This window comes from Rhamphochromis longiceps, linkage group LG3, assembly GCF_057381845.1.
Source record: "Rhamphochromis longiceps isolate RC_006_pf linkage group LG3, R_longiceps_female_GT1.1, whole genome shotgun sequence".
NCBI classification, from domain to species: Eukaryota; Metazoa; Chordata; class Actinopteri; order Cichliformes; family Cichlidae; genus Rhamphochromis; species Rhamphochromis longiceps.
The window spans coordinates 32,280,930-32,306,311 of NC_140559.1; the positions used below are offsets into that span (position 1 = coordinate 32,280,930).

The 25,382-nt window shown below is 40.4% G+C and overlaps 1 protein-coding gene across 1 annotated transcript in view; it reads right to left on the reverse strand.

The window, feature by feature from the left end:
* Positions 1 to 227: 227 nt before the first annotated feature.
* The window catches only part of LOC146674163 (serine/threonine-protein kinase 26-like), a 52,414-nt gene continuing 27,259 nt past the window's right edge, over positions 228 to 25,382 (reverse strand). Inside the window, exons 2-12 of the mRNA XM_085394447.1 lie at positions 13,320 to 13,388; positions 12,985 to 13,146; positions 12,724 to 12,780; positions 12,190 to 12,298; positions 11,100 to 11,257; positions 6,055 to 6,240; positions 3,577 to 3,719; positions 3,369 to 3,474; positions 3,039 to 3,095; positions 2,693 to 2,820; positions 228 to 2,456 (exon numbers count right to left, since the gene is read on the reverse strand). Of these exons, the coding sequence (XP_085250573.1) occupies positions 2,441 to 2,456; positions 2,693 to 2,820; positions 3,039 to 3,095; positions 3,369 to 3,474; positions 3,577 to 3,719; positions 6,055 to 6,240; positions 11,100 to 11,257; positions 12,190 to 12,298; positions 12,724 to 12,780; positions 12,985 to 13,146; positions 13,320 to 13,388 (1,191 nt within the window). The 3' untranslated portion in view covers positions 228 to 2,440. The remainder of the gene's footprint in view (positions 2,457 to 2,692; positions 2,821 to 3,038; positions 3,096 to 3,368; positions 3,475 to 3,576; positions 3,720 to 6,054; positions 6,241 to 11,099; positions 11,258 to 12,189; positions 12,299 to 12,723; positions 12,781 to 12,984; positions 13,147 to 13,319; positions 13,389 to 25,382) is intronic.

Sequence of the window (25,382 nt, forward strand, 5' to 3'; positions counted from 1 at the left end):
GCCTTCATAATGTTGGTGGAATCATTTTCTGGGTGATGTAGTTATATAATGTATTGTTACTTCTGTAGAAAAAAGTGAACTTTGGGTTTATATATATTACAGTCGCATTTTGTCATTAAAGGATTAAAAACAAGAAGACAATTGTGTTAAAATTAATAAAGTGCAAGATTGTAAAAAATATATAATAAAGGAACTCATAATCACTGAATAAAACCCAGTGAAAGCAGTTGAATCAAACTTAAATATTTATTCATAAAACTCTAAGTCCCGCTACAAAAAATGAGTACATTGCTGTAAAATCTTACATCTTTCACTTTACATCTACCCCTCAACAAGCATTGTATCCCTTATGATATATATAAAAAAAACGAAACAAATATACAGCGACTGAATTTTATATAGTGTCTTTGGTACAAACTATCAGTAACACCTTCAACTGCAGGTCCCTTCATGCCCTTGAAAAAACCTGCGCTACTTTCCAATGTTGTCTATTAAGGAAGATATCGTAAAACTTTCTGACACAATCTGAAACTTACCAAGTTTTCCAAAATGCTACATATAATGAAGCAGCCACTGGAAGACCTTTGTGTCATAACTACATGTCAACATGTATTCTTTAATAAAAAAAAAAAAAAAAAAAAAAAAGATTCCTTCAATCTTACTGGGTGTGGGTTATCAAACGTAGTTACACTCACCAAATGGCAGCCATTTTCATCATTTTAACATCCTGTACCTCAGTCAAAAAGACTGGTCAGTGACTGCATGGTAACCTCCAGTTGCTAAGAATGAAGGCATATCCTCCTAATCAGTTGGCAAGTGATAAACGTGTTTGCATTGAGTGTGTTGCACTGAAAGACTCGTGACTGCTTCAGTCACTTGCAGCTTGCCATGTTTGCCAGCAGTCTGCATGGAAGATGGCGACTTATCTGCAAACACTAACCAAACACCGAGTGGTAGTGAAACTGGAAAAAATTTGTAATGGAAACAGAGGACATGTGCCTAATGAAATGTATTGGTTTCAGTGGTAAGGCAAAACTTACAAAGGAACGTTCTTTGTTTCCAGTTGGCACCACATTTTTCAAGGTTTCATTACCACTTGGTGTAGTTGATCAGTGTAGACAATTTTTGCATCTTCCGTACAAACTACAAACAACTGTGGCAATCTGCTAGCAACCAAAGCAATTGGTAGGAGGTTTGCATTGAAGCTAGCAAGTGCAAGAACACTCCAGCAACCACTTGCCAATCAATCGGGGACTACACATTTCTTTCCCCCCTCTACTAGGTCACCGATTGGTCTCTAAGCCTCTGTGATTAAAGCCTTAACTGCTGCTAATTAGAGAAGGGCAGTAACAACAACAGCTATCTAGCTTACTGTTTAGCAAGCTACTAACTATTTGGCTAGCAAGACTAACATAACAAAATAAATCTGGACTAACAGTTGTGTGCTGCCAGTGGCTTTGTTACTAAAACTAACTAAACCAGCCTTATTCACATGGCAGCCATTTTCAGCATTTTAACTACTCATATCTTGCCAGCAACTTTGGGTAGCTACAATAACAGCTAGCCTACCAGTTAACAGGCAACTGGCTACCTAGCCAAGCTAGCCAGAGACTGGAGATAAGCTATTAAACTTGATGGGGAAATTTAAAAGTTTAGGAACATTTGGACATTAAAAAGTTCCATAAATTCACCACATTTGTACCATTTTAGAGTAGGAGGCTTTTCACCTTGAATATTCAAGAAAGTCGCTGTACAAAACAGTAAAATTGAAGGATCTACACTGCTTTAACAGAAACCACCTTGAATGAATTCTGGGATCAGGGAACTGTAACTGAAAGACATTACTGAAAAACAAAAATAAAAAACAAATGTAATATTGGCATATCATCTGTCTCAAGTGCTACTAAACAAGAATAAAGACATCTACAGACTCCAGGCAACTCATGACACAAAAACATGACACAAAAACATACCACTGCTGATGGACGAGAACCTTCTTTGGTATTACATTTCCTTCGTGAGCCATTTCTACAAAAACCTCTTAAGAAAACAAGTGACAGCAGAAAATGTAGAAAATGACTGATAACAAAAAGAACTAAGGCACATTATGGTAAAGGCAGATCAGAAATAAAAGCTATACATCAGATTTTATTTTCGTTATTGTTGTGGATTTTTTTTTTAATTAACCATAGGGAGATAAAAGGTTTTCAACCAGCAGCAGGGAATTTATATGTATATGTTTAATATAGTGTATATATTACATTGGTAGTGTGTGTGCGTGCATGTGTGTGAGTGTGTGTTGAGATGTGTGTGTGTACAGCAAGCAGATACTGCACAGCAAATCTGCCTTATTTTCATCATCCAGCAGCGTCACCGTAAAGGAAACACAGTCTCTCTCTCTTCATGTTTTTTCTTTTTCCTGGGTCGATCCATCCATCTTTCAATTTGTTGTGTATCTGAGGAGGAAGATATTTGGTTAACAAATGAAGGAGGATACAAATGTTCTGTTCTGAATAATGTAAAAGAGGGAGAAAGAAACAGGACGAAGGGCAAATAAAAGCATCATATTCTGGCATAAATAAGAGAATTAACTTCCAATAAAAGAAATTGAGTAATGAGAGAAGGTTGTCATAAATAATTGAAAGAAACAGGAACGCAACGCTGTATTTAGAAAAGGTTACACTTCTGGTACCTGGCAATGATATGCGTGACCATCTTGTCCGTGATGCCTGGACAGATATCTTCAGCTATTCGAATGTTACGTTCCAGCTCCTCGATGGCCAACCGCTGCTCAGAGTGCTCCTTGTGCTGTTGCTTCAACTACAGAAGAAGTTGAACAATAAGAATCATTTTTGAAAATCTTTTTTTTAATTTTATTTTAGCTCACTTCTCTCAGGTTACCACAAAACCCTCCAACAAAAATCAGCACAAAAGCCCAAAATCAATGGCAGGATAACTACATATTCCCTGATCCCAAAAACAGTGTCTGAAACAAAAGGATGAGTGTATTGATGTTTAGGAGACTTGTGTATACCAACCTCTGTGAAGACGGGGGAGATGACTGTGGTGAGACTGGCAGATTTACTCATCTGATCCTGAACCCAAGGATGAAGAGGACAAGAAAACAAAAGACTGTGAGAATCCAAGTTATACTGACCTCCGACTTCCTCATATTGCATTAAAAAAAAAAAAAATCCAACCCAGTACTAGCAAGGTGTAACTAATAAAGTGGCTGGTCCGGCTAGATGATTGAGACTGAGGCATTACTAGCGAGACCATTATGGACCATACTTCTGATTTGACTTTAAAATACAAGTAAAAACAACTACAAGTTAAAAAACAAAGTAACACACACAGGTGGTACTAACATTTCCATTGAGGATGGTCCTGCTATCTGACTTGTCCTGCTTCTTCTTACGGACAGTGGTGAAGGACCACTCTGGAGACTCGTTGTTTTCCTTATTACTAGATTCACTTAAAGAAAAAATGAACACATTTAAATGCACAGATAGATGTCGGACCTCTCTGCTCACACACACCTGAAGACGAAGTTCCAGCTAAATCAAGAGACAATACCTGTCAGAGTCGTCTGAACTGTTGTCACTGTGGTCCTCCTCCTTCCACCTCCTGTACCTGTCAATCAGCTCGCTGAGATAGGACGTCTTCTTGCAGTGTTTGACGATGAACTTGTGTTTGAGCAGCTCCTTGGCTGTGGGACGCTGCAGGACAAGAAAACTGATTGTAATTTTTTTTTATTTTTTTTTTTTTTTGAAAAGAGATAAAAAACAAAAAACAAAAAAAACAGGTCATGATGTTATTAGTCTATAGATTTAAGATGAAAAGTTAAAAAAGCTTCAGCTTTCCTGGAGGAGATGGAGAAAAAGAATATCAGAAAGATAGGCTGAAAACAGAAGTGACCAGCAGGGGGCAGCAGGATCCAACGTAAATCACACACACAGAGAACAGGGAAGCTGTCCTGAAATATTCAAACCACCCTAACTGTAGGAAATGAAGCCATCTGCGCCAAGCTCACAAAATACTAAAGGGGGAGTTTACAAGGATGGCGGCCCAGCAGGTAAAGCCACCAATCAGAAGCCTAAGTTGCCCTTGATGACCAATAGAGTTTGTGTGTGGGTGATTGTTAGATATTACGGGCTGCATGAATGGGACTTTTAGCAGAAAGCACTCTGTGTGCTCAATCAGAGTAAAAACGCACAATAGAAGTCCCAGTCCATGCTACCATTTCCCAACACTGACACAGCTTATGAATAATCTGGGGTCAATAAAGCCACATATGTGGTAGCGCGTCTCTCCGTACAGCAGGAAATGCTAACATTTATGACTGATATAACATTAGTACAAATGTAAACTAACTTCCTTAGTTATTCATATTACTAGCTAATGTAAACACAGTCTAAGACGTGTATGCCGACAGCCTCGTCACTGCCAGGAAATTGAACTCGTAAGCTTTGCTAGTAAGTATACAAAACACTGTAAATAGTGCCTAAGTATTGACACCAGCGCCACTTATCCAAGTGCTTCCCACACCCCGGTGGGCCCAGCTGGGAAGCAGATGGTGTTGACTCAGGCTACATTAACTCAGCCCCAGGTTCACCTTATATCGGCCAGATGTCAGGTGTGTGGCGATACCTGGACCACGTTGAGCTAACACAACTTCTAGGTCCATAAATGAGCTGTAAACGCCAAACGTAGCCCAGGTTTGACACCTGGAAGCGACTGCCATCTGGAACTTGTTACAATCTAACAATTTTCTTAGCTGTATGTGGTCACCAGTGTAACAAATACCAAGTAGCAAATTAGTTTTGTAGTTCAACCTACTGGTTATTAAGTTAATTTTTCAAATAACCAATCTGCTTCTGTTACAGTGTTTCTGGATGCTGCTCATAATGTTATTCAGTTTCTCAGACTTCTTTCTAGCTGAACAGTGACAAACGCACGTGCCAGAGGCAAGATTAGGGGAAAAATTAGTCGAGGTATTGCAATAAAAAAAAAAAAAAAAAACAGTGGACTTTTTGAAAGCAGGTGACTCATAATGTGTCATTGTCTCATAGACATCCAGAGTCTTTTGGTGACTCACAAACTAACAGATAGTAAAACTAAGGATGTTTTCCTTTGCATTTTTATTTTAGCTTAGTTCTCTAGGAAGTTCAAAAAATTGTTTCACTTAGTTTTCATTTTTTTCAAAAGTTAATTATTTTTATTTTATTTGAGTCAACTAAACTGTATGTTCCACAATGAGTTTTAGTTTTAGCTAGCTATAATAACATCGCATCTTTTACACTGTCAGCTAGTAAGGAGCTCCATCAGCCAGCTACATACAGACCGAGTGGGCTAAATTAAGGGAAATCAAAGCTAGTTTCTCGTGATGTGGTGAAAGAAATGCTGCAAATATCAAAACGCTAAGCAGTGAGTTAAACTCAGTACATTTAGAGGTAAATGTACAGAAGGCTACATGAACTCTGGGTTTACAACAAAACATACAAGGCAGCTTATTTTGGGTAATTGAAACCCCCCCCCCAAAAAAAAAAAACGACCTCAGAAAGTTACCAAGACTGTTGGTCACGTAAATGCAACTGCTCTAGCTCTTTCACCATAAAAACAAGATCTGATGACCTCTCCTGTACACTCAATGGCATTTGATGCCTCAGTATATATCAATAAAGACACGGTTTGACAACCATTGGGATCGTTTCTGGGTTTTTCCGAAGTCCAGAGACCACCCTCACTAACTTGTGATGCACACAAAGTTATTTTGTTCGACAAGCAGGAGCGAAATGTGACAGAAATTACTTAGTTCAGAAAAGAGAAATATGGATTACTCCAAGTAGGAATTAAAGGGATAAAGTGCTAAAGTAAAACCAGAAATGTCACAGAAATGCAGAGAGAAAATTTTAAGCACTTTCCACCAGTGTTAAAATAACATAGATTTTTAATGTGAATAGAACTCAAAGGATATGGCAGCTAAATACTTTTAAATTACAAAACCCCCAAAGGTTTATTGCATTAAATGTGTGTGTCAGCTGTGAGTCTTACAAAAGAAGGGTCCTTGTTGAGGCAAGCTTCTGTGAACTCTTTGAAGCTTTTGGAGAAATCACCAGTCAGTGTTGGAGGAGGGGATTTGGGGATGTGGAAGAGCACTCGCATTGGATGCATGTCGGAGTTCGGCGGTTCCCCCTTGGCGAGCTCGATGGCCGTGATGCCCAGCGACCAAATATCCGCCTGGGAGGGGCAAACAATAAACACATTTACATGTTATTGACAGTGATCAAAGCTTTAAACAGACTTTTTGCATGTTTATAGGTGGATTATGGCTATGTAAAGCAGACATACTCATACCCAGACAACACAGGGGATTTTGTATTCTTAACAACAAACTGACAGAGACACATGAAGGAATCTGATTTTTTTTTTAACCTTATAAATGACTTTAAACATTCATGTGATTGGGTAAAGATTATTTTAGCACAACTTTGATACAGGAATACAGGCTGTGCAGCTATTAATACATAAAGGCAGAAACACGCCAACATGCTGAGTCAGGCTGACTTTCTGTTTGCACGGTGGCTGTGACACCCACTAAACATATGTCAAGCTGGTAAGGAGGAACACACTCACACACACACAAACCTGTATTTATATCCTTGTGGGGACATCTCATTGACATAATGCTTTCCCTAGCTGCTTACCCTAACCATCAAAAATGAATGCTTAACCCTGACCCTTACCCTAAACCTAACCACAACTTAATTTTCAACCTGACACTAAAACCACATTTTGAGTCTCAAAAATGCCTTCAAACTTGTGGGGACCCTGATTTTGGTCCCCACAAGGGCTGTTTGTCCCCACAAGTATAGTAAACTACCAATTTTTGGTCCCCATGAAGATGTTAATACCTGTCCACACACACACACACACACACACACAGCCGTTACTCATGCATGAACGATTGAATATCCCATCTTCTCAACTTGCTCTAACAATCATGTGGCAGACCAGACAAGAAGCAGACATTGTCTTATATATGCACACACAGTCACACAGACTTCAGCTGTAGCAGTGCTGTTCAGGGTCACATTACTACAGGATGCTCAGTCACTATTTGACTGTTAACTCTGCCAGCTCCATTACAGTCACACTGACCATATGGCAGCATGTGGTAGGAATACACACACACACACACACACACACACACACCCACCCACCCACCCCCCCCGATGGACACCAAATGGTATAAAACAAGTTAATTCTCAATAAATACCTACAAAAATGAGAAAACTACTCATCTAGAGATTATTCATGATAAGGTTTTATTAGATTTCTTCCATGTAAAGAGGAAAAAGACCAAATTTGTGCCTGAGTCTGGGTCCCGTAAGTTGCACTCAAAAAAAAAAAACGAATAAAACTCCAGCAAATAGAAAAATGCTGCAAAAGCACTAAAAATACAGAGAAAGTAGAATAAAATTTTATTCATATTGGCGCAAACCAGGAACAGCAATGTGCCGTGACAGATTTGGCGTGAGGGAAGAAAGACAGGGCAAAAACAGAAAGGTTCCTGGGGACACAATATCGTGACGGACCACTGGCAGAAGAAACAAAAACCAAAACATGTAAAGGACTGCACTGAGGCACGCTTAAAAGAAGCACAGATTTCATCATTGTTGTGAGAGGAAAACAAGACGAGGTAACGTGTGTTTTAATCAGTGATTCATATAACACTGTATATTCATGTTAGCCATTTACTGCTAGCTTGTCACTTCATCAGGTCGAACATTGCATTATTGTTTCCCCAATAACACGTCTGCTTTGTTTCATCATTTATGTATTTATTTATTTTTTAGCTTTTGCAGTGTTTTCTTTTCTCTAATGTGATTTCATAAATTCTGTGATATGTAGAAGGATTTAACAAAAATTTGTTCTGTGCCTGGAAAGGTTTTTTTTTTACGTAGAAGAATAAACAAAAACTATCCCGGTGAGTGTATGCACAACTCTCAACTGTAGCTCAACACAACATAAAGTGTAGGAGGCACCACCTTTTTGAACTATTACCCTAGCTGGAGGCAGACCACTATTATTTAAAAAATAGATAAAAAGAAAAAAAAAAAAAAAAAAAAAAGGCGATCCAAGCCTCTTCCACCTCTAATACAACCAGTGATGCAGAGCAGCTGATCTGTGCATCAGATGAACCCTTACACTTATCTACAGTTCGATCTAGCTGAGGTTCCCCCCACTTCCTGTCTGCTTTTTTTTTTTTTTTTTTTTACTTGTATGGACTAAACCCCACAGGAAACTGTGGTGTTAGTGGCAAACAGTAGGGCAGAGTTAAAGAAACATATTCAACTTGTAAAAACATTTACATTTCTCAGTCATGTCACTGTCCTGAATCAGCCTCTGGCAGGCTTTACACTGCTCTCACGCTAATGGCTGTTCAGGCCAGTCACTGAAAAACAGGGCAAGACTTCTTAGAAATATAACTGAATTATGGGTTATGAGTGGCTGTAACATCAACTAACAAGATTATTTTGAGAAAGTTGAAAATACTGCTGGTTGACAGAGGAAGTGCTTCTGTAAATGGTGCGGAGATTCAAATACCTCTGGTCAAAGTCACATGGTTGATGTATTAATAGGACAACTGACAGTCTGTGACCGAGACTGATATGAGATTAGGCAACACACACACACACACACACACACACACACACACACACACACACAGCAAAGTACAATGGCTGTCTTCTGTTTGCAGGCTTGTTCTAACTTCTCAGGTTACATTTACGTAACCGTTGGCAAAGTCTCCAAACCGCCTTCGGTATTTCAACAAGTTGCACTTTGTCTTCCTTCCCTTTAAAGAGGATTTTAAAAACAAAAAAACAAAACAGTACAGACTCAAACATTCATTCATACTTGAACCTGTTTTTGTTTTTCACAAACTACATGATTATTCCTTTAAAACTTAAAAAAAAAACCTTTAAATCAGGGGTCCCTAATCTCAGTCCACAAGGGCCGGTGTCCTGCAGGTTTCAGATGTGTCCTTGATCCATCACAGCTGATGTAAATGGATAAATTACCTTCCCAACAAGTCTTGAAGTTCTCCAGAGGCCTGGTAATGAACTAATCATGTGATTCAGGTGTGTTGATCCAGGGTGATCTAAAACCTGCAGGGACACCGGCCCTCGTGGACTGAGATTGGGGACCCCTGCTTTAAATGATGGTCTCCTGCAGATATTTGAGCAATTAAACTGTGCCAGAGAGATAATGAACGAGTCCAGCTTAAATGAGTTTTTGGTCACATTTCTAGATCATTTATAGACCTTTTTTGTTACCTGATCCCTCTAAGGCCAAAATACACAATATAAATCACAAAGGCACATGAAGGCAGTGTTACATATACGCACAAAGACACATGAACCAAACCACATCAAGAGGTCAAGTGAAAACACCCTAATGGATCTGCCTTATTTCCAAAGAACACACTTATAAAACAAGCAGACAGAAAGCAGCTCCGCCTCTTTATACAAATTTCATCAGTTTTGTTTGCTCTGTGACTTGCATCAAAACCTGCGTGTTTGATGCCAGCAGGTGCAAGGTGCATTTCTAACTCCATTCACTGCTGAAGTCATTGTTTTGATACACAAACAAAGGACACGGTGAGGGAATCCCTTCTAAACTGGGGACCAAGTGGACGATCATCATCATCATCCTCATCAAATAAAAGCTAAAATCGCCACGATGGCAGCAGCGTCTCTATTGGATGCAAATAAACCCTAGAGACTGTGGAAATAATGCAAAGTGGGCCACAACAACAAATCCACATGTGTTGGGTTGCTACAGCAACACGCAAACAGAGTAGGAGGAAAATCACAAAGCGGGATAGTCTATTGTTTTTATTTTTTAAGACCTGGTGGACTTTTAAAGGGTGAGAAAATGCCTGTCTTGGTATAAGGATAGGTGCTGTTTGAATTAACTAGGAAAATTTGCACTAATCTAAAAGATGGTTCTTTCAAAATAAGTCTCAAACACTGATTAGAAGTTTTCTGTTAAAGGCTGTTATGTGACTACCGACTACCAATGCAGCATCACAATCAGGCCTTTAGCTAGAAATGCATGCTAACATGCTAACAAGCACAGGTTTCTCCATTCCTTAGCATTTGTATTTTTGACTATGAGAAGCTATTAGCTTAACATAAGAATAGTTTTATACTTTATTTTGTTGTGAACCTTGCCCAAAGTCATTAAACTTATGAGAAAATAATTTTCTCTCAAGTTTAACAAATTTATTAGACAACCACCCAATATTAGGATAATGCCTAACTTAACAGTATAGCTAATACACCAGTATGTGCAAGCTCTTAATTTGATTAGTTTTCTTAATTTTAGCGTATATTTTTTGGAAAAACACACCCAAAAACTATATGCAAAAAGCAACAACAACAAAATAAAGTCTAAAAATAAATGTGAAAATATGCTTTGCCTACTGTCCTTTTGTGCAAATAAGACATATATAGAAAGGTATGTCTGTCGTGCCTTGCATACTTATGGCACCTCAGACATAATTGGATAATTACAGTTTCCAAGAGGAGCTGAGTGGATGTGAAGAAGGGCAGCACAATAGAAAGTATTTTGTTTGTTTTACATTTAACTCTTTCGTGTTATGCCTCCAGGTCCAGTGCAGACGCAGTTTGTACAACTGCAACTATGTTAATGACATTTAATTCTGATCAAATTTGGCAGTTTTCTTTTGTTTTCAAGCACATGCTCAGCAGAGTCGTCAAGCTCATTGTTACATGGCTGTTGTTGACTTTAAGTTAGAGTTTCATTGTTAGATGGAAGTGGAAGTACAAGCTTCAGGTTTTGATGGACATTTTCAAAAGTTCACGCTGTCCGGGTGATGTAAACAAGCAGAACTGTTGTATAAGACACTTCCTCTAAATGTCTCTTATTTGTACAGCCAGAGTTTGCTCATTTTGAATGAATATGAGGTGGTTCTGCATTCTGAAATTCCCACAACTACCTTCTAGTTATAAGCTAAAGATTATGAATGGCCTTTATGAAATCTGCAACGGTATAAACAGGTGTCTTACCTTGGAGTCGTAGGCGGACTGCTGGATGACCTCAGGAGCCATCCAGAACGGCGTTCCCACAAAGGTTTCCCTCTTGATCTGCGTGTCTGTCAGCTGACCTGCCACTCCGAAGTCCGCCAGCTTCACCTGACCCTGCTCCGACAGCAGGACGTTGGCAGCTGCAGAGAAGCAAATAATTTAACCTTTCTGCAACATCATCGGACTGAGTAACATCATCAACTAATGGTAGTTATTTTGTGCAATAAATGTAATTCTGATTCTAATGCTGTCAAATTAAGTATAAAAATCGCAAAAGAATTCCAGATTTCCACTAAAGCGGCTGTCCTTCATCTCTGAACCCCTACAGCTAAGATGTTGAGTACAAAGTTAGCACATATTAAAGAATAAGTATCAAGTAAGTATCAATTTCACGGGTTTGAAAATTTTTTTTTCCATTTCCTCCTTCTGACGACTTCCCCTATACTCTTAAAGATGACTTTTGACACATCAGGATATATCAATAAAGACGTAGTTTGACAAACATTAGAATCGTTTTCTGCGCTTTTCCAAGAATATCTGCACAGGCAGAGATCACCCTCACTAACTTCTGATGCACGCCCAGTCATTTTGTTCCATAAGTAGGCTGAAATATGATTTAAACACATCAGGGTGAATCAAACTACTCAGACCTCATGTTAAACCTGCTCTCAGGCCTGTGTGGGTGGATCAACATCCTGAGAGCTGTTTCACAGTTGGTAATGAGAACATGTTGAAGTTCTTCATTGTTTCTATGACAGTGTTTACTTCAATACCCAGCTCAGTAACGCTCGAGTGTCACAGCCTCGCAGAATATGAAAATCTTTTGTCAAATGTGAGAAAATCAAGTAGTGATCAGCGATCAAGAAAGCTTTCTGCATGGATCCTGCGACATAAATTAAATGGACGGGCTTCCAATGAAAGAGGTCGTCAATTGTGGGAAGTTTCGTTTCCCCTAAGGCACCAACACCTGCACCGATTCTCAGATTCTGAATCTTACTTTCATTTAAATGATATAATATTTGAATCGGTGTTAGAGGTCCGGGCGCTACAGTCTAACCAGCACCTGCCGCACCTTTGATGTCTCTGTGGATCTTCTTCTCAGAGTGCAGGTAGTCGAGCCCTTTCAGGATCTCCTTCAGCATGGTGGCAATCTGAAACTCATCAAACGGACCTGCCCGCAGCTGCACACACACACACACGCAGAGTGATGACACGGGTATAAAATACACTGTGATATGCCGGAGGCTCACAAACACACCCTATTCCAGTTTCAATCAAGACAAGTCCCAACACAGAAAATTAGACAATCAAATGTTAATGAATCAGATTTTCTCATTTTAAACAGAGTTTTAAAAACTTTGTTTTTTATTTTGATTTAAAAGAATTAAAGTTTAATTTCTCTGTATTTATGTGCAAAGAGATGTTTATACTCATAAGTGAGAATTCTCCAAAACAGGGAGGATGAAACTAAAGGATAGGAGATTAAACGCTTTCTACATCTATTAGCGAGACCTCACAAACATTGGCTCTAGTCATTACTTGATATTATTTCACTTACTAGGTTTCATGGACAATAAATCCTCTACAAATGGACATAAAGACTCACCAAGTCGAGTGCTGAGCCCCCTCCAAGATACTCCATGATGATCCACAATTTACTTCCCTGAAAGACAGAATTACAAATAAACTTCCAACAATGTGCCTATAAAAATGACTCAACTACAATATACTGGGAATAAAAAAAAAATCCTTAGTTCGCAGTAGGTGAAAAATTTTCCGTGGGAAAATAACACTCCCCACTCCTGTGGAATTCCTTTTAAACCTGACTTAGATCGGCTTCCGGGCTGAATGAAAATATCCGCCTTACCTTCAGGTAGGAGCCGTAGTACTTGGTGATGTACGGACTGTCGCACTGACTGAGCACCGTGATCTCCTGCTGGATGTCCTCGATTTCATCCTCTGCCTCCTCCAGATCGATCGTTTTGATGGCGACGACGCTCTGAGTGCGATTATCGATTCCTTTGAAGACCTGCAGGAGGGAACGGGAGGCAGAGAAGTGAAAAAACATGGATGTAAGAAAACAAAAGTGGATCACCAGGAGAGGAAGAAGAGAAAGAGAGAGGTGAGAAAGAATAAAAATGAGGGGGATAAAGGAAGTGAATGTAGGAGAGAAGATGACAAAAAATAATAAATTACACCCACCTCTCCAAAAGATCCTTTTCCAATGCGATCCAATTTAGTGAACAGCTCCTCTGGATCGAGCTGAGTACTCTGAGGAGACGACGAACAAAGAGTTAACAGCTCCATAATAATAATAATAAAAATAATAAACTATTAGCAAAACTACAGGTCTCAAACAAATTAAGATAAATGCACCACACGGGCTGAAACACAAACAGACTCATGCTGCTCATTTGCAAATAGATTAAAAACACATTTCTATCATTTATAATATCCAGAAGCAGATATCCAAGTCATTTGCATGCTTGGAATATCGGACAGACATCATGACGTGGAATGGCCAGTCTGGTTAAGACAAACGTCTCTCTTATTATTAAATAAGCTGTAGCTTGAAATTGAATGTATTTTTACAATTCCAACAACAGCAACAGAAAACCAGATTTCTGTTACTGAAGCTCAGCAGCGCTGTGACATTTGACGTCAAATTGATCCAAAAACATCTGCACATCCTGCGTGTTTATTACACATTTGAATATTATATAACTTCCAGTAAAACTGTTGGCTCATGAGTGTTAATGCATCGACACACTGAGCCTATTCAGGCGCGCCACCAGGTGTAACAATCATGTGTAAACTGATCAGGAATTACTAGTAAATAATTAACTCTTATTTTGAAAGTTCAGGCAGTTCTATCGCTCCTTCCTTAGTTTAGGGACTTATCCTCTTAACTTCACATTCAACCTGTGCTTTACACTGTGCTTCTTCCCAAGGTGCATCACCACGGTAACTTGAGCTGCAGATGAAACCTCCTCCAGAGCAGGTCACGTGTGAGCTCAACAGGTATGCGTCTATTCCAAGAAAGGCCTGTGGATCTCAGCGCTCAGTTGCCAGGAGGGTTTCAAGAGTGTCTAAAGTTTTTGTCTGTCTCTGATGAGCATCATTAAGAAGTATAGCTTCATACGAGGATCCTTTTTTTTCCTGTTGGCTGCAAGCTAGTTAAAACAAAAAAACAAAAACCAAGAACCTAAATATGGTAATATGATTGTAAAACAGGGAACCTATTTGTACCAGGTGACCTTACAGACTATTGTTCTTCATTTGCCATCGCAGCTGGAAAGAACAGGCCTAAAACTCTGTTAAGCATGTCAATAAACAGCCAGTTAATGTAATGGATTATCACCTGTTAGATCCTCCCTTGTTTGCTCTATAAATCTAACTTCTAAGAAAGACCTGGTCAAGGTAGCATCCACACCCTAGCTGTAGCATAAAACATTACAGGCCTTTCAATAAAAACATCCACCAGCCTCCTTCATTGCATACCTGATGATGCTTTAGATGCAGGGATGTTTAAAAGTTCAGGTGTGTGTTAATTATTCCTTGTCAAAGGTGCATAACACACACCAGAACCTTCAGCACATCAAAAAGCAACCATCAGAGCATCACAGCTGGTGCCTACTGGGTACGAAGACAAACTGGGAGTAGGGCAGGGCAATATTGCAAAATATTTATCACCATATATATTTGATAATTTGCGATAACGATATAACTGACAATATAATTGACACAAGACAAAATACTTTACAACTCCACAACTTTATTAGTGCAAAAAAACCAGCATCAATTTATTTCCACTTAAACAAGCAGCTGTTTCTTTATAATTGCATTAAAGCGATATAAAAACTTTACAGTGCAAATTCCTTGCTGACAGTTTAACCAAAAGGCATTTCCATTGGAAATGGGCCGATATATCCCGAGCATAACCATGTATGATATCCACACAATATAAAAAGAGGTGCTTTGCAACATGAAACTGCAGTGTGCCAAATAAATAAGTCAAATACGTATTTTTTTGGACCATAAGGAGCATGGAATTATAAGACGCACTGTCGATGAATGGGTCTGTTTTCATCCATAAGGCACACCGGGTTATAAGGCACATTAAGGGAAACAAAACAGTCAGATAAGTCAAACTTTACTCAACTTTCTTCTTGCTTCCTCCACTTGCGTCCCATTGATTCATTAATGTTGAATTCTTTCACAGCTGCTCTACTTCCATTAAATCACAGAATTAATTATAGTTAAAAATCAGCTGCTAATAGACCAGTCTACGTTTCTGATGTAGTGACCGACTTATCCAGCTGATAGCCGCCTTTAGTCGCTAAGCCTGATTGCAGATGTTAGTCTAAGAGAAGCCCAGAAAGATATTGTGGGTGTGCTGACCTTGCTGTGTAAATACAGGTGCCTGCTCTGCAGATTCGCTGCAAGCTGGAGAGTCACCCTTACTGGCACCAGGTACGATGAGGTCAGCGAGGCTGAACTACCCTCAGCTGAATTCACTGAACAAACAGCTGCTTATCATGCACAAAATATTTCAGCTATAAAGATTCGCAGAGGAGTTACTAATGAGTAATTGCTGCCCTTGTTTTTGCAGGATTTGTTTTAAATATAAAATCACTGAAATTAGGCAGAAAGACAGAATAATAAGATATTATAGTGACTTTTAACATCTTGATGCATGCTCAATCTTCCAGGTAAGTAAATCCCAAAGATTGACTGTGTTCATCTGGACGTAGCGTTTCGTCACTCATCCAAGTGACTTCTTCAGTCTCAGCTGACTGCAGGTTTCCCCAATCTTATAAAGTCATTGCACAATGACTGGAACTAGCACCACTGAATGAACAATGGGCATTTCTCCCACTGAAAACGCTACATCCAGATGAACAGAATCAACCTTTTGGTGTAGTGACTTTTAACATTTTGCATTAATTTGAGTATTGAAACAGCATATATTGCAATTTATAATCATTTTTAAAATGCAAATTACATCCTCAAAGTTAAAATCTTTTAACATCTGATTTATTCAATAAGAATGATCTCACTTCAGTTTTATTTGCTGCATAATGAGACAGAAGAATGCAACACTGTCACTAAAACCTGCCATACGTAGTGCCACAGGAGTTTAAAGACGTACGGAGCTGGTTGTAGTATTTTTACTCGTGTGACTGAGCCGTTAGCTTGATAAAGCTACTTTCTAATTCAGAGCAAACCCAGTGTGTTTAGTGTTGGGTGGTTTTTCAGTTGAGTTAATGCAGTCTGGACCCCCAACATTAGTATCCTTGTATCGATACAATATAACAATGTAAAAAATATCAAACACTATACTGTCTTCCACCGCCCAAATGTTTTGTACGTTATATTTTAAAACATGCATGGGTTCTCTCCAGGTACACCAGCTTCCTCCCACAGTCCAAGACATGCAGTTAGTGCAGTTAGGTTAATTAGTAATTCTAAATTGGCCAAAGCTGTGAATGTGAGTGTGGATAGTTGTCTGTCTCTATGTGTTAACCCTGCGATAGACTGGCAACTTTTCCAGGGTGTTCTCTTCCCCCCCCCGTATGACCCTGACAAGGGTAAGCGGAAGAGGATGGACGGATGGAAACATTTGGATTTTTACATCCCTCAAAGCAAACTAAAACGTTTTGAGGACACAGAGAGAATTTTTTAAAACAGTATTTATCATTTGATATAATGACAGTGACAACTTTATTTATATAGCACATTGACTTGTCATGTAAATTAAATATACTTAACAACAAAAATGAACACGTAAAAATTAAAATGTTGGTTTAAAAACCTTTAAAAGGCAGTGAAAACAGCAAAACAGAACAAAACAAAAACAGCTATAAGATATAAGACTGTATCAATATGGATCCATTAGTGAAACCAAATAAAAGATGAATTATTAGAGCAACAAAAAAAAAAACCCGCAAAAAAACTTGATCACATTCCCAGCGACCTGCCTTATTTCCTCACACGCAAAACTTTGCAACATGAATGCAATGTTGTTACCACAGACTCACACAGACACACACAAACAGCAATGAGGTGCAGAAGGAAACAAGCATGACAGTTGAAGATAACAGGAACTGAACACACACAGCTGCGTGACCACACAAGCACACACACACACACGCGCGCACAGTACTTATCTGAGTTACACTCATTTCCTAAAAGCTGCTGCGGCTCAAAGCGCAGCACTTACACTGAAATACACGTCATTTCAGTTCATTTCTCCCATTTCTGCATTCGCACAGACTCAAAACCCTGCACGAGTTTCCAAGCAAAGCCGTCGTGGCCGTGACAGAAAAAAAAAAAGAAGCCCAAAAAGGAGTCAGTGCTCAAAGCTGAAAACTGACAAGTAGGCACAGACAATTTCACAGAAATCTTGAAAAACAAAGAAAGTTTTGATCGACAGGAAGAAAACATCCGTGTTTATCATTGTGATGCTTCACATGTAGAATGAGCTCAGCAGTTCAGACTGATGCAACTTCCAGTTATATTTTAAGACTGCAACGTTCTTGGGAAATACATTTACACTCAAGCCACACTTAAAAGTTTGACACTTTTAATCACCTAAACCAATAAAATGTAAAGCACACCATCTTCATTTTGCTGTGCAAAGTAATCAGAAACACACATTTAATTCTGTGTCACACACATTTAATTCTGTGTCACACACTGCGTTAGGGCTGGGCGATATGGCCTAAAATCCATATCGCGGTATAATTTGAAGCACGTGCAGTAACGATATATATCGCGATATATTCTTTTCTTCTGTGTAACGTATTTTACACACTATAAGGCACACTTAAAATCCTTTAATTTTCTCAAAAATTGAGAGTGTGCCTTATGTATGAATTCTGGTTGTGCTTACTGACCTTGAACAGATTTTGGCGTGCAGAAATCTGTTAAAAAATGTTTTAGTACAACTTTGGTAAGCCGCACTGCTTGATGGATTGTCAGAGCATTACGGCTGCCGTAGTGAGGAGCTTAGTAATCTGGGTCCAAAACTCCGTCCGCTTCAGGTCCCAAAGTCAAATGAACACTGAGTGTTAAAAACTGACTAAATTATTTCATATAAAATGATCAGCGTTGCTGCTTTACCAGGTGTAACAATTAAGTTTAACATCCAGGCATCCATGAAAACTGAATTTATTAAATTTAACGAAGTTAGAAGTTTACAGGAAGTTAGCTCGCTAGTTTCCACCTAAACATTTCATACCATGTTCTGACTGAGAGATTTTTTTAAACTAATTAAAACGTACAGCTCTGCTACCACTTCCAACATAAATGAAGACAGAAAACTAAACAGCAGTGGTGTTTGCAGGGTTACTGAAGTTGGACTACCTGGTATATAATGTTGTGCTACGTGATTGCTAGCGACACAGCTATGTTAGCATAACATTAGCACAGTGAAGCTGGAGGATGAACTTTTTTTCCACTCGATAAAAGTTAATGTGACGGATTCTGGTGGTTAGGGACAAATGCAATTGCATAACAGGATGCTATACACGGGGCAAACTTCAGTCAGGAGAACAACTGAGATTATTCATCCACAATACAAGGTTAGTTATTAATATACTGCAACAACATGGGAATAGAGCAGCTGCGAGAGAATTCAACATTAATGAATCAATGTTACGGAAGTGGAGGAAGCGCAGTTTTTGGCTTTCCCCATATTTCAAAAGTGCTTCATCTCTTTGCTATGACTGTCGCCCGGCATAATTTGCAGATGATAATGGTTGTAGCCGCTGCGATGCTTTCGACCAAAACAGGTGCAGCTTGATGACATCGTCAACATGCGCTATTGCGGTAGAGCGGTATAGTCAAAATCTCTATTGTTGGCCAAATTTATATTGTTTCTATTGTATATCGTTTATATCGCCTACCTCTACACTGTGTGTAATTCACTATTCTCTGAGCAGTTTCTACAACTATGGCTACGTTCACACTGCAGGTCTTAATGCTCAATTCCGATTTTTTGATCAAATCCGATTTTTTTGTCTGCTCGTTCACACTACAAATAAAATGCGACAGCAAACGCGCTCTAGTGTGAACGCTCAAAGCGGCCCGCATGCGCAAAAGAAGACGTCACACACAACGCGCTCTGTTTAGACCCAGAGCAAACTATATTGTTTGACTGATGGCCCTTAATATAAATGGTAAATGGCCTGTATTTATATAGCGCTTTACTAGTCCCTAAGGACCCCAAAGCGCTTTACATATCCAGTCATCCACCCATTCACGCATATAAAGACTTCGGACTTCATGTTTCCCAATTTTTGCTTTAAGTTATTTTGTTATTTACATAATAATGTAGATAACCTAATAATGATCCTTATTGCTGTTTTAGGGGAGCGGTGCTTCAAAGGATAGTTGCAGATTTCTGTCAGAATCTGCAGGTTATGCAGTTTCACCGGATGGCCAGGAAGCGTTCGCGATGTCTTCTCGGGCACTTCTCCGGCGCTGATAATTGGCGTCTGTCTTGTGTCAGTGACGTAAAAGACTGATTTAATGCGACATGACCATTCACACAGCAGTCGCTTTCTGAAACATCGGATATGTATTGGATTCAGTACCACATACGAAAGTGACCCAGATCGGATTTGAAAATATCGGATTTGTGCCGTTCACACTGTCATACCATGATCGGATATGGGTCGCATAGGGTCAAAAAAAATCGGATTTGATGCGCTTTCGCCTGCAGTGTGAACGTAGCCTAAGTCTTCTCGGAGTATCACGGACATAAAATGGCTCGAGTTTTGCAAACATGGAAGCTGCATTTTTGTTAATGACCAGCAGGAGGCAACTCATCTGGTTGAAAAAAGAAGCCAATGGAAAAATGTCCCTCTGCTATGACCGCAATAAACACCTTTTCTTTATAAGCTCAGTCTCAGAATAAAATACAAAGTAAATCTGCAGATTTTTCTTTTATTGAGAAACTTCTAAAAGTCACAAAAGAGGATAATCCAGGATGTCGTCACTGGCTAATGCCTGGCAAATTGTGAGATTTCCATCTGATATTTTATTTTCTGGTTAATTTTGTAACTAGGTTTAATGACTGCATCAACAATTCCCCAACATCACTGTGAGAAAACATGACTGATGTTCGGGCTTATCAGCTTCCTAGCACTCTGTGTCTAAAGCTATGTTCATGCAGGAGGCCGTTTGCAGCGAAGTGATGGCCAAAGTCCGCAGAATGTTGTTGCTACGATGGGCGAAAGAATTGAAAGGATGTGGACAAAGATAAACTTCTAGACGAGCGACTGAACAACTACCTACCATGAAGAGTGAAGAATACTGGTGGCTGACATATGACATAATATCAATCCATTAGAGGCTCAGCTAGGCAACCAAAAAAAAAAAAACGGTCCTATTTACCAGCTTTCTTTCTGGTTCACAATCAAATTCTCCTACGTTTCTATAAAGAACAGCTCTAAACTCTCGGACTGTTCCCACCTACGCTCTCTCAAACCTGCTATCAAAGCCTCACTGCCACAGTTCGCGGTTGGGTTACGTCATGTAACTCGTTCTTACTCTGAGCACTCCATAAACAGACATATCTGATAGATCTAGATCTCTGAGGCAATCATTGCTGCAGTTTCCTGCCTGTTTTTCTTGATTTTTACCACAGTTATGGGACCAAATCTGCTGCTGCTGCTGGTCTTTCTGGTTTTATCCATGTCAGTCAACAGCATGACAGCATAACCGACTTCCTGCAAACAAGCAATGCTTTACCTTTCCTCTGACCTCACTTGACTCATCTTTATTTCGCGGCCATTTTTTTGCAACGGGTTTTATCAACCCACTTCTATTATAATCTGTGGGTAAGCATGTGGTCTACTGCATGAGTTACAGATGAGAAGCAAGTCTGTAACTTGTCCATGTGGTTTTTTTAAAACCTTTCACAATAAAATGTTTCAATTTAGTTAGATTACATCATGTATAATATAGATCAGCGGTCCCAAACCTTTTTTGCGCCACGGACCGGTTTATGCCCGACAATATTTTCATGGACCGGCCTTTAAGGTGTCGCGGATAAATACAACAAAATAAAACTAGTACCGGTACTGAAAAAAAGAACATTTATTCATAACACACGTGAAAAGACCAAGGAAAACCGAGTAAATGATAAAAACGATAACAAAATAAGGCTGAAAACCGATAAAAGCCCTGACAACTATACATTTCACACCTGAGCCTCAACTCTCGCGGCCCGGTACCAAATGACTCACGGACCGATACCGGTCCGAGGCCCGGGGGTTCGGGACCGCTGATATAGATCACACATTAAAGTCCAGAATCTTTGTAAATTGCCCTTCAGCAGACTAAATGGAGATCAAGCTATCCAGCACAGAATGTGAGATAAAATTAAGATAAGGGAGAGACAGGCCTCTTGTTAACGCTTTAGAAATGGACACATTTACATTTCAGATCTCTTAAAACAACACTAACTAACTGTTTACTAATCATTGTGTACAGTAGGGGTGGGCGGTAGAAACAGTAGAAATTATATGAATTTTGCCAACGGTAGAGATTTTGACTATACCGCTCTACTGTGATAGCCGTGTTGATGGTGTCATCAAGCTGCGCCTTTTTTGGTTGAAAGCATTGCAGAGGCGGCAAACAACATCATCTGCAAATTATGCTGGGCGACTGTGGGCGGTCAATCCTTCAAGCTCGGGTCCTCTACCAGAGGCCTGGGAGCTTGAGGGTCCTGCGCAGTATCTTAGCTATTCCCAGGACTGCGCTCTTCTGGACAGAGATCTCCGCTGTTGTTCCCGGGATCTGCTGGAGCCACTCGCCTAGCTTGGGAGTCACTGCACCTAGTGCTCCGATTACTACTCGAACCACTGTCACCTTCACCCTCCACATCTTCTCGAGCTCTTCTCTGAGCCCTTGGTATTTCTCGAGCTTCTCGTGTTCCTTCTTCCTGATATTGCTGTCATTCGGAACCGCTACATCGATCACTACGGCCGTCTTCTTCTGTTTGTCTACCACCACTATGTCCGGTTGGTTAGCCACCACCATTTTGTCCGTCTGTATCTTGAAGTCCCACAGGATCTTAGCTTGGTCATTCTCCATCACCCTTGGGGGCATCTCCCATTTTGACCCCGGGACTTCCAGGTTATACTCGGCACAGATGTTTCTGTATACTATGCCGGCCACTTGGTTATGGCATTCCATGTATGCTTTGCCTGCTAGCATCTTACACCCTGCTGTTATGTGCTGGATTGTCTCTGGGGCATCTTTACAAAGCCTGCACCTGGGGTCTTGCCTGGTGTGATAGAGCCCAGCCTCTATGGATCTTGTGCTTAGTGCTTGTTCTTGTGCTGCCATAATTAGTGCTTCCATACTGTCTTTCAGTCCAGCTTTGTCCAGCCACTGGTAGGATTTCTGGATATCAGCCACCTTCTCTGTCTCCCGGTGGTACATACCGTGCAGGGGCCTGTCCTTCCATGATGGTTCCTCGCCTTCCTCCTCTTTCTTGGGTTTCTGCTGCCTGAGGTATTCACTGAGCATGCTGTCAGTTGGGGCCATCTTCGTGATGTATTCGTGGATGTTCGTTGTCTCATCCTGGACTGTGGTGCTGACACTTACCAGGTCCCCGGCCCCCTTCCTTCCGCTTAGCGTACAGCCTCAGGGTGCTGGACTTGGGGTGAAACCCTCCATGCATGGTAAGGAGCTTTCTTGTCTTGATGTCAGTGGCTTCTATCTCCTCCTTTGGCCAGCCTATTACCCCAGCAGGGTACATGATCACGGGCAGGGCGTAGGTGTTGATAGCCCGGATCTTGTTGTTACCGTTCAGCTGAATCCTCAGGACTTGCCTGACCCTCTGCAGGTACTTGGTGGTTGCAGCTTTCCTAGCAGCTTCTTCATGTTTCCCATTCGCCTGCGGGATCCCCAGGTACTTGTAACTGTCCTCTATGTCTGCAATGTTGCCTTCTGGTAGTTTGATCCCCTCCGTTTGATCCACTACCTTCCCTCTCTTTGTTGCCATCCGACTACACTTCTCCAGCCCGAACGACATTCCAATGTCATTGCTGTATAGCCTGGTAGTGTGGATCAGTGAATCGATGTCTCGTTCACTCTTGGCATACAGCTTGATGTCATCCATGTACAGGAGGTGGCTGACAACTGCTCCATTATGTAGTCGGTATCTGTAGCCAGTCTTGTCAATTATCTCACTGAGGGGGTTAAGGCCTATGCAGAACAGGAGTGGGGACAGAGCATCTCCTTGGAAGATCCCGCACTTGATGGTGACTTGTGCTATGGGCTTGAGGTTGGCCTCCAGTGTTGTCCGCCACATCCCCATTGAGTTCCTGATGAAGGCTCACAGGGTCCTGTTGATCTTATGTAGTTCTAGGCATTCCAGGATCCAGGTGTGGGGCATTGAGTCATAGGCCTTCTTGTAATCAATCCAGGCAGTGGTTGGTCAGTTTGGTCCTGCAGTCTCGGCTGACTGCTTGGTCTGCAAGTAGCTGGTGTTTTGCGCCTCTGTTATTCTTGCCCATCCCTTCCTGTGCCCCGCTCATGTGTTGACCCATGTGCCTGTTCATCTTAGCTGCTATGATGCCTGACAGGAGCTTCCACCATTATATATATATATATATATATATATATATATATATATATATATATATATATATATATATATATATATATATATATATATATGCGAAGGCTTTGTGCGATGTGCATATTCAGTTCAATTAAGCGTCCATTAAGTGTATCCATATCTGGCTCTTAATATGATTCCTATCTCGGTGTGATATACTCTGGGCTAGGGCTGTGCGGTATGACCAAAATCTCATATCCCGATATAAGACATCTATCGTCCCGATAACGATATAAATCCCGAAAATTTTACATTTTCTGAAAATTCTGTGAATCTTGGGCAGCTCGACTTGCGGGAAGTGTTTCCAGGTGGGTGTCGTGTACCTGGAGTCGAGTGTTTTAACCGATGCATGAAACGATACATTTTTAGACACAAGTTGTAACGGCCGCCGTTTTCTTTGTGAGTATTTATTACACGGCGTGCTGCGGGGAAAAGCCTGTTCCAACGTTCGAGTCTAAGGTTTATTTTTTAGCACCTGTCGGCTCTTGGTAAATGGTAAATGGCCTGCATTTGTATAGCGCTTTTCTAGTCCATAGGACCCCAAAGCGCTTTACACTACATTCAGTCATTCACCCATTCACACACACACATTCACACACTGGCGATAGCAAGCTACATTGTAGCCACAGCTGCCCTGGGGCGCGCTGACAGAGGCGAGGCTGCCGGACACAGGCGCCACCGGGCCCTCTGACCACCACCAGTAGGCAAACACGGGGTTAGTATCTTGCCCAAGGATGTTTGGCATGCAGCCAGGATGCAGCCTGGGATCGAACCACCGACCTTCTGATTAGTGGCTGACCTGCTCTGCCACCTGAGCTATAGCCACCCCTGAGGATCCAGCTCTTTTTTGCTTCTCACCCGTAAATACTCTGCAAACTATTTCACGTGATTCAGTTTATTTTGAAAAGTCTCAACAGGATCTTGAGCTTTATTCTGAAAGGTTTATGTGGAAAATAAACAAGCAGACACGGGATGGTCTTATCGTTGTTGTTGCTAACGACAACGCATAAAAACAGGTGCTTGTCTATCCGTAGTGTGGTTATATTAAATATAAGAGAAAGAGAACTTTAAGAAATTAATATAGCCACTACAGTGACCATCAAAATGGTGAAAAAATATTGCCGTAAACAGTTTATTTTGCCACACCACGAAACAAACGATAGCGTAAAATGAAACTATAGACGTTTTTATATTGTCATCCGATATATATCGTTATATCGAACAGCCCTACTCTGGGCCTTTTTTGTGTTTTAAGTGGCCTCATGCACTTGTTATGAAACACACTCACATTTTGTCCTCAGACTTGGAGTAACATGTAAAAAACGTGCTGGTCACAGAAGTGTATGATATTCCTATGATTCTGTTTGAGTTTCCTCTCTGGACTAAAAAAAGAACGCACACACAGAAGCGCACTCAGTACCCACAATGCTGCCACACCCTGTCAGCAAATACAGCGGTTACTGTTTAATGATACTTTTAGCTTGGTGCAGAGAGGCGAAGAAAAAAAAAAAAAAAAGGATGAATGCAGAAAGGAGAACACAGCAATGCAGAGCATGACAATAACTTTCTGTACAATAACCTAAATTAATAACCTAACCAACAAACACAAAGCAGTAAAAGCACCA